Raw genomic sequence first — 13,044 nt, forward strand, 5'->3', positions numbered from 1 at the left:
CTTCATATGAATCCAAACTTTGACAGATACATTTCTCAGGCACACTTAAAAAATTAGTTTCAATAACCGCAATGCCACTAACACACAGAATGTCAAGCATGGCGGTGTATTGCCAGGTCAAATAAAAAATTCAATGAAAAGGACTGATTCATGGAATGATATTCATAAATAGGGCGAATGACACAAAAATTATAGATTCGAGTCAATACTATGACCCTGAATCACAACAATTAATTAAATCACGAGCAGATAAAACCACATCATTACACAGCAACAAATCCCATCTAGCTCTGCCGCAGCACCACAGAGCAAAGTGCGCTGCGCTCCGTGACCCGCTAGCGCGAGAGGAAAACGTTTCGCCAAACGAAAACCGCACGGTCGGCACGCGGTGGGAGGGAGCAACGCATGTTTACGTTGAAACGATTACACTGTTGGGGGTAAGACGCCGCCGCCAGTCAAATAATCCCGACATCAAATCAGTTCCCACGTTCCAGTTGGGCAGACGACGGCCGCAAGCTGGTTCGCGCAAGACTACCCTTTGTGTCGTGCGGTGAACTCATCCGCCTCCCGCGAGCACGCCGGTCGGCCGTCCAGCACGGCCGCCGATCCGGCCCCGGTGGGCTCATCCTCCGGGAAGGCCGCACCCATCTGAGCATTACAAACAAGCGCGCCTTTAACGTCACCGCCGCCTACAAAGCGCACGATTGTTATCCTCTACCCCAAACAGTTCGCCTCACATTGTTAAGTCGCTCGCCGTCGCCCGCGGGTACGGCCGCTGAAATTGTAGCTCCAAAGAAAATGTTCCACGTTGAGATTAAAAAAGAAAATGCTGCTGCGTCATGCTGACTTGTCTTTGATAGTTAAGTGCCTTTGAATGAGTACATGTGCGACCAAAACTAAAAATATGCCTGCGAACGTGTTTTATGTTAGAACACAGGCGGCTTTGTGTTTGCGGAAAATAACGGAACACAGGGTCACTCCATGTCAATTCTATCCCGCTTCATTACCCGGGAATGGGGTCAGATTAATAACCTCCAGTGCACGCGAGGGTCGTGGGGAGCAATCATCAAACAAATGCTAGAACGGTGTACAAACCGGAACAAATCGTTACATTTACACAAAAGTTACATATTAATAGTGGTGTTTGTTGTTATTTATGTGATGTAAAAATGTATATGAAATTAAGGGGTGTAGAGTTAAAGCGGTGGTGCAGTTGTTAGTGCAAATCGCTATGAACGCGATCACCCGTGTTTGATTCCTGGCCATGGCAAACATCGGTGAAGAATGATGTATTCGGGAACACATTTTTATACAGTGGATACAAATTGGATATAACGCGATTGAGTAAACAGAACTATGTCGCGCTAGTAGGAATAAGCAGTTGTACGGCTGCCTCGCATAGCATCACAAAAGGCACTGGGATACTGCTGGATGCTTAGAGATGCTACCCAGATGCCTCATTCTTTGTTCAGCCTGCATACGAATCTCACGTGTTATCGCGGACTGTGCTTTACCCTATTTTATATATTATTTATCATAACGCAATTTTCCCATAACGCGTTGTTCTGCAGGAATGCAACTGCCACGTTATAGAACAGACTGTACTCTGCAATGTTCATTCTCTAAGAAACTAAATATTTGAGCTTTTTCCAGATAAATATGAAATATATCGTAATTTTATTTTTGAAAAATCAATGCTCTCCACTCTGCTCTCACCTACATACATACACTGCCTTTCTTACATGCACACGAAAGCCTACAGCGGTTTATTAGATGATCCATAAGTTTGGCTTGCATGGCCACAATGCACCTCAAATTATGGACCATCTAGTAAACCACTGTCATCCTTCAATAGAGGAATGGCAATACAGGAGATCACCGATTATCTGGCAGCTTCGGGGGGGATAGGGCGCCGGATTTTATAAACGCCGGATAATCATACATTTAAAAACGGTTATTTTTGCACATTCTTGTATAACATTGTTTTTTAGATGTCATATATTATTTTCGTGTTTTAAATTGGTTTACTATGTGAAATTGGCGTAAATAAACATACAAATAGACAATAATAACTTACCCTACTTTAAAAAGTATTTACTCTACAGGACTTGCCACTCTCCAATCTCGAAGACTCTGCATGGGGTTATGTATATACGTGCAGTATTTTCATTGTTTAAGTTGTGTGTAGTGTATAATATACTCTATTTAATATATTTAACACAAACCAAGCATAGCTACTTTTTTCGTCACACACACATTGCATATCCCCCGTACTGGTACAGTCTTTGGAGCAGTTTTGCCGGTTTCTCCGGATCGGCCTGCAAGTCGGATAATATTGGAAGCCGGATAATCGATGATCAACTGTATTACAAAAAACTCTCTCCTGAAACCCTCTCTCTCATGGCTGGCAGACCTCGACATTGGCATTTAGGCTCCTGGACACATTGCTGCCATCATTTGCAAGAATAGAACAGCCTTCATAAGCGGCACAGGTGTCATCAAAAAGGTACGGAATATGACACTAGTCTAGAGAAAAGTGCCTTCACAAATATATAACCGCCATCCGCCACTAAGTGGCGGTGACGTCACCACGGCGCTTGTGCCAGGCTATGTGCACGTTGAGGCCACGTGAAGTGTCGTACGCCCGCTGGCAGGTCATGGGTAAGACCCAGGTGCCAGGCGTCGACTGACTGATATGAATGGCCGATGCTCCACCTGTGCCCCCTACTGTGCCAACTTGCTATGCTTTAGCCACCCGGCGCTCTGCTCGTTGTTGTGAGCGTCGCTCCTCCGCCCTCCGTTGTTGTTGGAGGGCGACTGCCTCCAACTGCCCAGTAGCATCCTTCACAAGCCTCATCCACAGATGCCAATCTTGACACCGCTTGTACCAGTCATTGGCAAGTCCACTCAGCGCCACCTCCTACTGCAACACATCACTCCATCTCTTCTCCAGCCCATGCCGTGCCTGTTTAGCCCCCTCTATCCAGCTGAACAAAAGCTGTTTAGGCATGCGGTGGCTGGGCATGCAGGCTACATAACGCAGCCAACACAGCCTTGCCTGCCAGAGGAGTTCGCCGATGGGACTTTGTCCAGATCATTCAAGGATTTGTAAGCTCCTCAAACAATTCAGCCTGGTTAAACCCAGGATGGATCATAGGCACGCCAGCCTCAATGTTCTAACCAGCGAAGATGTTCCATTAGGGGGGTCCACGTTTCGCAAACGTAGAGAAGGGAGGGTATGACTGTGGCCGAGAAGACCTGAAGCTTCGTGTGGAGCGACAGACCAGGTAAGCTTCCACACAGTGTTACGCAACCGATGAAAAGATAATGCCGCTCGACTAATTCGGAGACCTCTGCTGTCAAACCGGAGCCGCTCATGAGCACACTGCCCAGATATTGGAAGCTCTCCACTCTCTCTGCAACTGCCCCATCACCAATTGGGAGTTGTGGGGGTGGAGTGTCCGATGGTTGAAAATACCCAGGAAGGTGCTTAGTTTTGGTGGGGCTGATGGTAAGGCCAAACAAATATATATAGACACACACACACAGCTTCACCGGGAGATCAGCATCAAGACAAAGCCCAGATTAAGACACGCCGCTCACCTCCGCGGTGTGAGCTGTAGAAACGTGCAGGCCCTTCGCGTTTGAGACACGTGATGCCGCTGCTGCCGCTGCTGCTGCTGTCACTGCTGCCGCTGCAGATTTCCGACCGCCCGGTGCGCTGGATCGCTTGCCCTGCTTGTCGACTGCAGCCGCCTTTGGAACCCTCCTGTCCACCGCAGGTGCTCGCGAAGCACTGGAAGTCCTGGCTCGGGCAGCTTGCGTAGACGGAGGCCGCTCGGCACCGCAGGAGTCCACCCGCCTGCGGGAGAGAGACGAGGCTCTGGGCGCAGCCTTTGTGGCGGAGGTCGCCCTCGACGTGCCAGCGGCGGCTGTTGTTGGAGAGCCTCTCGTTTGGCTTTTCTCTTTCACAGCTTGATGTTTCCTGGGTGGTGCAGGGCCCCGTTTGTCCTGCACGGAAAAGCCGTCGACTTGTGGGGCTTGGTCGTTTGTGCCGACGCTGCCAGCGCTGTCCAGCTCCTTGAGGAAATTTCTGCCAGACTCTCGGACCTTCAGGGCCTTTGCCAAAGCTTTGTTGAGCAACTCCAAATCCTCCATCTCTTGAGCACGAGGTTTGGCTGGGTTGACATCAGGGTGACATCAGAAAACAAGTTTATTTCATAGCAAACTACTATGAAAGGATCAGGTGATCGTCAAATAGGCCAAATTTCCCCACAGATGAGCATAAACAAACTCTGACTTTTAAATGCCATAATAAAGCGGTTCTTAACCTGGAGTGGACACGCCCCCTAGGGGTGCGAGATGCCCTTTCTGGGGGCTAAGACATGCACATTTCTTTTAGAAGGTAAATCAACGAAACACAAAGTAAGCATGGGCACGTAAGTACAACTACTTTGTTTCATCAAACCTATGTATTTAGTAACGTTATAATTTTTTTAACGATTGAGAACCAAAGGGGTGCAAGGGGCCGTCCATAAATGACGTCACGCGCTTTTGGACGATTTTTTGACCCCCTCCCCCCTCGTCACACGGCGTCACATAAAGTCAGACCCCCCCTCAAATATTACGTCACAAAGCTCTGCCCCCCCCCTCCCCCAAAACCATATTTCCATTTTGAAAATAAAACATGCTTAAAATCGCTATAAACTATTGTCATTGTAGTGCGTATTTAATGTGGCGCTGGACTCTGATGTTGTAGGAATGTTGTTATAACGATTAGTGTTGTTATAACAATTCTATATTTATTTAAAGTTGCGCATTTTGATGTGACGTCACATTTCTCACCCCCCCCATCACACATTGTCACAAATGTCTGACCACCACCCCCCCAGGTGCGTGACGTAATTTATGGACGGCCCCCAAGGCCGCAGTAAAGGTCAAGAACCACTGCCATAATATAATTATATATACTAAGCCCTCTATGTTGCTCCTATTCACATTGTTTCACTATAATGTCGTGAATGAATTAGGGAATGTAAAAATGCATTGATTCACTACAACAGTAGGCAGTCCCCGGACTACGGAAGGGTTAGGTTCCCGAGAAATATCCGTAACCCGAATTTTCCGTACGTCAGAAACTGAACAATTTCACCCCAAAATCAAAGATAAAATAATCCCATAGCCAGAAAGAGTTGTGCCTCCCCTACCGTTTTCTCTCAGTACTGCATCTCGCGCTGTCGTCCGTTTTCTATTGCATCCTGTACCGTATCGCTGTACATACGCTCTGCACGTCCTATGATTCTTTTATTTGATCGAATATCTAACCTATACACCACCCATAATTAAACTAATGGAACATATACCGTGCTGTGTCCAATTGTTTATGAACACCATGAAGTATAGAAAACAAACAATTGCGTCGTTCTACAAAAGGAAAAGAGACGATGTGGCGGGCAGAGTAGACTCACGGTAACAATGTAACAGCGTGACTCCGTTCTATACAAGACACCACCACCCTGGGGAATATGCAGCCCCGCACTTACGCCTCGCTCCACTGTATTCATCTGCAACTTCACGGCGCTGCACTATTTACGCTCATGTAACCAATGCAAACAGTTACGCATACAGGATTAAAATGTTTTGTTACATGATTTATGGGAGCACTTCCTTAGAGTCGGATTTCCATAAGTCGGGTCTTCCGTAACCCAGGGACTGCCTGTATTACTTCATTATTCGCAATGAGGGATACATTACGGAGATGCTCGTGACTAGCAAATTTCGCGGATATTCCAAAAAACTACGTTTCGATCGCAACAAAAGCGGTCGTCATCCCTTTTCCTGATGACGAACGCTTGTGTTGCGATCGAAACGTCGTAGCTTTTTTGTTATTTTCTTTGAACCTATCTACGTGACTTTACCGAAAGACCCAAAGAATATCGCTTTATATGTTAAAATTCTCTCTCGTTTCACTACGAAATCTTCGCGTGAGAAAATTGATGGCTAAATGTGGAGCTCTCAGGTCAGCACAACAGGTAAATAGCACCCTGCTTCCACTGGTATCGAATTGTTCCCTAGAGCGCCATAGTAGTGAGATGTGAACTACCTCGCCTGCAATACAGGAGGTCGTGGGTTTGATCTTGACCCTGACGCCTGTATATTTGGAGTCCGCGTGGTCTCTCTCCCAATGGCTGCGTAGATTCTTCTTCGTGTTCTCCGGTTTTTCCCTCCCCATTTAAAAAAACATGCATTCAGAGTATTTGGCTACTATCAATGTCCACGTGATAAGCCACTTCGTAGGGCTATAATTTGTGACCAGGTCACTTATGAAAAAGAGCCGCATAGTTCAGTGGGCCTTACCTGGTAAAATAAAAATAGTTTAGTTTGATGGTTAATAAAATAGAAAAAGTTGTTTTGTTTAGTATGGCAGCAGCAGCAACTGGGTGTTTTATGCTATTTCTACCTAAGTGTCTGCATATTACCAAGACTACCCACTCAGGTTGAGAGTGACAGCCACGGCTTAACAGGTAGTCGAGGACAAAACCACCAAGGTATTTTGGCGCCCTCTGATGGACGTTACCACCGCGTTCCTATTTCAAATTAATTGCTGGTGATAATTGTTGGCAGTGGTGGAAAAAGCAAAAATAAGAAACAAAAAACCCCAACACATTCGTTAAGAATTCTGCGGCTTTAAAAGCAAAAACGTGTCATGTGCAACATTCTGGATAATGTCCCTTCTTCACAGAAACATTTTTTGTTTATCACTGGTAAAAATTTTTGGAACACCACTTATTCTACGCATAGGCAGATTGGTTTAGAAACTAACTACAGCTATACCTCGACTAACAAAGTAAATGCGTTCCATGATGTCACTTCCTTTATCAGAAACGTCGTTACCAAAGGTGCATATTGCATAGGAGGCATAGGGAAGCGTTCCAGGACTTCAGTGAAGGGGGGCGCTACAATAGCAAAACATCGCTGCACAGTGGCCTTCAATTTGTCTGCTGGGTTTAAAATGGTCTGCAGGGTGGACTGCGCCAACCCAAATGGAAGCGCCACTTCACTCTTCACCTCTCCCGCCTCTACCCTCCTTACACTCGGCATTTTCCGTTTACAGATAAATGTATTTGCATTGCACGATTTTCCCAGTAAGAGCCACCTGCACTCAGTGGTTGTTTGGATGACTTCATTGGGGGTAATAAGATCACAACTATTACTGCAACAACAACAAAAACACGATACTAAATTTTACCAATACAAGGAGCTCAAGCAATGGCAGGCTGGAAAGGGAGAAGCTCTTCCTTCATTGACTGACTGCTGATAATGTACGGTAAACAAACTCCACCCGGTCGTGTTTACAGAGTGCACGCATGGGCGCTGCGGTAAACATTTAACTCTGTTGAATCGCTTTGCATGATACATTGTTTTTGATAAAATAGGGGGGCTAAGGGGCCCTCCATGGCTGACATCTTTACGTTCCCAGATTCGTTCACCGAGGTATTACTGTTTTGCACAGCGTGAATCAAATATATTCTCTTTTTATAGACGTAGTTTCGCCATCACTTACAACCCCCTCGTCGAAAATGGAACACTCAAGAGAACTAATTGACCGCATTTTAAGAAATCCTGCCTGCCGGATTGAAAAGGTCAAATGATTAAATTTGAAGTGGATGTAGAAAAAACTGCATTTTACCTGCTTCTTCAGCGTCTCCCCCCGCAGAGATGCGTGTAGGTTCACATTCCTCAGTCACATTTTCCCTACAATTAAAGAATACACGAGCACACCATTAATAGCTCTATCAAAGCAATTAGTCTTCTCTAAACAGGAAGCGGTACAGTGACATTCAGTGGTTATGGTTGCATAAGAGCACAGCCATTGTGAACTTCGTTTTAATTCAGTACTTGCACTACGCATGTACCTATGCATGTTGAACTTCTTCTTGCTGTGGTTATCACACCTGATGATTGCTTGTGTTAAAATCGAAACGTCGTGAGAATTTTATTGTTTTCTTTTTATTATTTTATTATTTCCCTTCTACGTCATTTTACCGAAAGAACCAAGAATATGAATCCCTGCAGTCACCAAAGCTTTAAATCGAAATTATTTCGCATGGTACGTAGCCAAGCATGGTAATCGGACACATATCAGTATTCACAAATTTACATCGACAACTTTCCTTTTGTACACATTCTCATACAGTTCCACACTTAAATGAGCAATAATCTCCCCCATAAAATGGCCAGTGTTATGTTGGTAGCTTGCAAACACAAGTGAAAAACAAAACTGTTGTACTCGCAGATTATACCCAATTGCAGGACGAATACTGTGTGCACCTTGTGTGTATGTTGAACCTCTTTCACAGCCAACTGTGCTAATAGGAGGTGCCGATTACCAATGGGTGTCCCCTCGGCCAGACCAGAGCTTCGCAAACTGGTGTGCCGCGGCATGTCCCTGGTATGCCGTGCTGTTTTCAGAATTATAGCAAAGAATGTAACTGTTGGTAAGCTCGGTCAGACGAATCCCTCCATGCCGTTCAGTGGCCAGTCCAGCCCCCACCTCCCGCCCTCCCCTCTCCAATGGCCACGGCACCGCACGGCACACAGCCGTCAGCCCTCATCCCTGGCCACCCACCCGGGCCCACAGTGAGGACGTTTTGGTTGGCTGTGTCGTGAAGATCGAGCGAGCTCGAAAGCGAGTGCCGGGAAATGAAACAGGTTGAGAAGCACCGGGGTGGACTACCTCTCAGAGCAATGGAAGAGTTGACACGAAATGTGACATGTGATGGAGTTTTGCAATGCTGGTGGCATGTTTGTGCCGTAGACATGCAAACTTAATGAACGAAACTGTAAAAGTACCATTTTACGCCCGGTTATCGGGGCAAGCGTGACGTATTTTGGTGAAGTATGGCGTGTGTGCGATTCTCTTCTTCATACATGATGAGCCCTGGTGTGTTCTCACCGTGGCTGCAGGATCTGCCTGTAAGCATCTATCTCTTGCTCCAGCTGCGTTTGCTCCCGGAGGCAGTCCTCCATGGCTTGCAGCAAGAGATCAACCACCCTAATAATTTGCAACAACCACCACAACAACCACCCTCGTGTCAAACAACCACCACAACAACCACCAAAACAATCACCCTCGTGTGCAACAACCACCACAACAACCACCGTCATGTGAAACAACCACCCCAACAACCACCACAACAATCACCCTCATGTGAAACCACCACCACAACCACCCGCATGTGAAACAACCACCACAACAACCACCACAACAACCGCCACAACAACAACCACCACAACAACCACCATCATGTGAAACAACCACAACAACAACCACCCTCATGTGAAACAACCACAACAACCACCCTCATGTGAAACAACCACAACAACTACCACCCTCACGTGAAACAACCACCACAACAACCACCACAACAACAACCACCACAACAACAACCACCACAACAACCACCAGAACAACAACCACCACAACAACCACCTTCATGTGAAACAACAACAACCACCATCATGTGAAACAACCACAACAACAACCACCCTCATGTGAAACAACCACAACAACCACCCTCATGTGAAACAACCACAACAACTACCACCCTCACGTGAAACAACCACCACAACAACCACCACAACAACAACCACCACAACAACAACCACCACAACAACCACCCTCGTGTGAAACAACCACAACAACTACCACCCTCACGTGAAACAACCACCACAACAACCACGACAACAACAACCACCACCACCACAACAACCACCCTCGTGTGAAACAACCACAACAACCACTACCACAACCACCACGAGGCGACACGTAACACACATTCAGCAGCATATCACGAGATTCAAGTGGGACTGACCCACCTACAGTTCATTGGGCCCGAGGTGTCTCAGCAATCATCATCATAGCACTGCCAAACACCATCATAGCACTACCAAACATCATCATAGCACTGCCAAACATCATCATAGCACTGCCAAACATCATCATAGCACTGCCAAACATCATCATAGCACTACCAAACATCATCATAGCACTGCCAAACATCATCATAGCACTACCAAACATCATCATAGCACTGCCAAACATCATCATAGCACTGCCAAACATCATCATAGCACTACCAAACATCATCATAGCACTGCCAAACATCATCATAGCACTACCAAACATCATCATAGCACTGCCAAACATCATCATAGCACTACCAAACATCATCATAGCACTGCCAAACATCATCATAGCACTACCAAACATCATCATAGCACTACCAAACATCATCATAGCACTACCAAACATCATCATAGCACTACCAAACATCATCACAGCACTACCAAACATCATCATAGCACTGCCAAACATCATCATAGCACTACCAAACATCATCATAGCACTACCAATCATCATCATAGCACTATCAAACATCATCATAGCACTGCCAAACATCATCATAGCACTACCAAACATCATCACAGCACTACCAAACATCATCATAGCACTGCCAAACATCATCATAGCACTACCAAACATCATCACAGCACTACCAAACATCATCATAGCACTACCAAACATCATCATAGCACTACCAAACATCATCATAGCACTACCAATCATCATCACAGCACTACCAAACATCATAATAGCACTACCAAACAACATCATAGCACTGCCAAACATCATCATAGCACTACCAAACATCATCATAGCACTACCAAACATCATCATAGCACTGCCAAACATCATAATAGCACTACCAATCATCATCACAGCACTACCAAACATCATCATAGCACTACCAAACATCATCATAGCACTACCAAACATCATAGCACCACCAAACATCATCATAGCACTACCAAACATCATAATAGCACTACCAAACATCATCATAGCACTACCAAACATCATAGCACTACCAAACATCATCATAGCACTACCAAACATCATCATAGCACTACCAAACATCATCGTAGCACTACCAATCATCATCACAGCACTACCAAACATCATCATAGCACTACCAAACATCATCATAGCACTACCAAACATCATCATAGCACTGCCAAACATCATCATAGCACTACCAAACAACATCATAGCACTGCCAAACATCATCATAGCACTACCAAACATCATCATAGCACTACCAAACATCATCATAGCACTACCAAACATCATCATAGCACTACCAAACATCATCATAGCACTGCCAAACATCATAATAGCACTACCAAACATCATAATAGCACTACCAAACATCATCATAGCACTACCAATCATCATCACAGCACTACCAAACATCATCATAGCACTACCAAACATCATCATAGCACTACCAAACATCATAGCACTACCAAACATCATCATAGCACTACCAAACATCATAATAGCACTGCCAAACATCATAGCACTGCCAAACATCATCATAGCACTACCAAACATCATCATAGCACTACCAAACATCATCATAGCACTACCAAACATCATCATAGCACTGCCAAACATCATCATAGCACTACCAAACATCATCATAGCACTACCAAACATCATAGCACTGCCAAACATCACAGCACTACCAAACATCATCATAGCACTACCAAACATCATAGCACTACCAAACATCATCATAGCACTACCAAACATCATCATAGCACTACCAAACATCATAATAGCACTGCCAAACATCATAGCACTGCCAAACATCATCATAGCACTACCAAACATCATCATAGCACTACCAAACATCATCATAGCACTACCAAACATCATAATAGCACTGCCAAACATCACCGCACTACCAAACATCATCATAGCACTACCAAACATCATAGCACTGCCAAACATCATCATAGCACTACCAAACATCATCATAGCACTACCAAACATCATCATAGCACTACCAAACATCATCATAGCACTGCCAAACATCATCACAGCACTGCCAAACATCGCGTCACTGCCAAACGTCATCATAGCACTACCAAACATCATCATAGCACTGCCAAACATCATCACAGCACTACCAAACATCATCATAGTACTACCAAACATCATCATAGCACTGCCAAACATCATCACAGCACTGCCAAACATCGCGTCACTGCCAAACGTCATCATAGCACTACCAAACATCATCATAGCACTGCCAAACATCATCATAGCACTACCAAACATCATCATAGCACTACCAAACATCATCATAGCACTGCCAAACATCATCATAGCACTGCCAAACATCATCACAGCACTACCAAACATCATCACAGCACTACCAAACATCATAGCACTGCCAAACATCATCATAGCACTACCAAACATCATCATAGCACTACCAAACATCATCATAGCACTGCCAAACATCATCACAGCACTACCAAACATCATCATAGCACTGCCAAACATCATCACAGCACTACCAAACATCATCACAGCACTACCAAACATCATCATAGCACTACCAAACATCATCATAGCACTACCAAACATCATCATAGCACTACCAAACATCATCATAGCACTGCCAAACATCATCACAGCACTACCAAACATCATCATAGCACTGCCAAACATCATCACAGCACTACCAAACATCATCACAGCACTACCAAACATCATCACAGCACTACCAAACATCATCATAGCACTACCAAACATCATCATAGCACTGCCAAACATCATCATAGCACTGCCAAACATCATCACAGCACTACCAAACATCATCATAGCACTACCAAACATCATCACAGCACTACCAAACATCATCACAGCACTGCCAAACATCATCATAGCACTACCAAACATCATCATAGCACTACCAAACATCATCATAGCACTACCAAACATCATCACAGCACTACCAAACATCATCACAGCACTACCAAACATCATCACAGCACTACCAAACATCATCACAGCACTACCAAACATCATCATAGCACTGCCAAACATCATCACAGCACTACCAAACATCATCATAGCACTACCAAACATCATCATAGCACTGCCAAACATCATCACAGCACTACCAA

The 13,044-nt window shown here is 45.0% G+C and overlaps 1 protein-coding gene across 2 annotated transcripts in view; it reads right to left on the reverse strand.

Annotated features, from left to right (window-relative positions):
• TEDC2 (tubulin epsilon and delta complex 2) overlaps positions 1 to 13,044 on the reverse strand; it is a 34,459-nt gene that overhangs the window by 19,273 nt on the left and 2,142 nt on the right. For both annotated transcript variants that reach the window (XM_078611179.1, XM_078611180.1), the window contains exons 2-5: positions 8,957 to 9,055; positions 7,691 to 7,755; positions 3,604 to 4,178; positions 536 to 648 (exon numbers count right to left, since the gene is read on the reverse strand). In XM_078611179.1, the coding sequence (XP_078467305.1) occupies positions 536 to 648; positions 3,604 to 4,178; positions 7,691 to 7,755; positions 8,957 to 9,055 (852 nt within the window). The remainder of the gene's footprint in view (positions 1 to 535; positions 649 to 3,603; positions 4,179 to 7,690; positions 7,756 to 8,956; positions 9,056 to 13,044) is intronic.

The sequence above is a fragment of the Lampetra planeri genome, chromosome 35 (assembly GCF_965212315.1).
Source record: "Lampetra planeri chromosome 35, kcLamPlan1.2.h2, whole genome shotgun sequence".
NCBI lineage: Eukaryota > Metazoa > Chordata > Hyperoartia > Petromyzontiformes > Petromyzontidae > Lampetra > Lampetra planeri.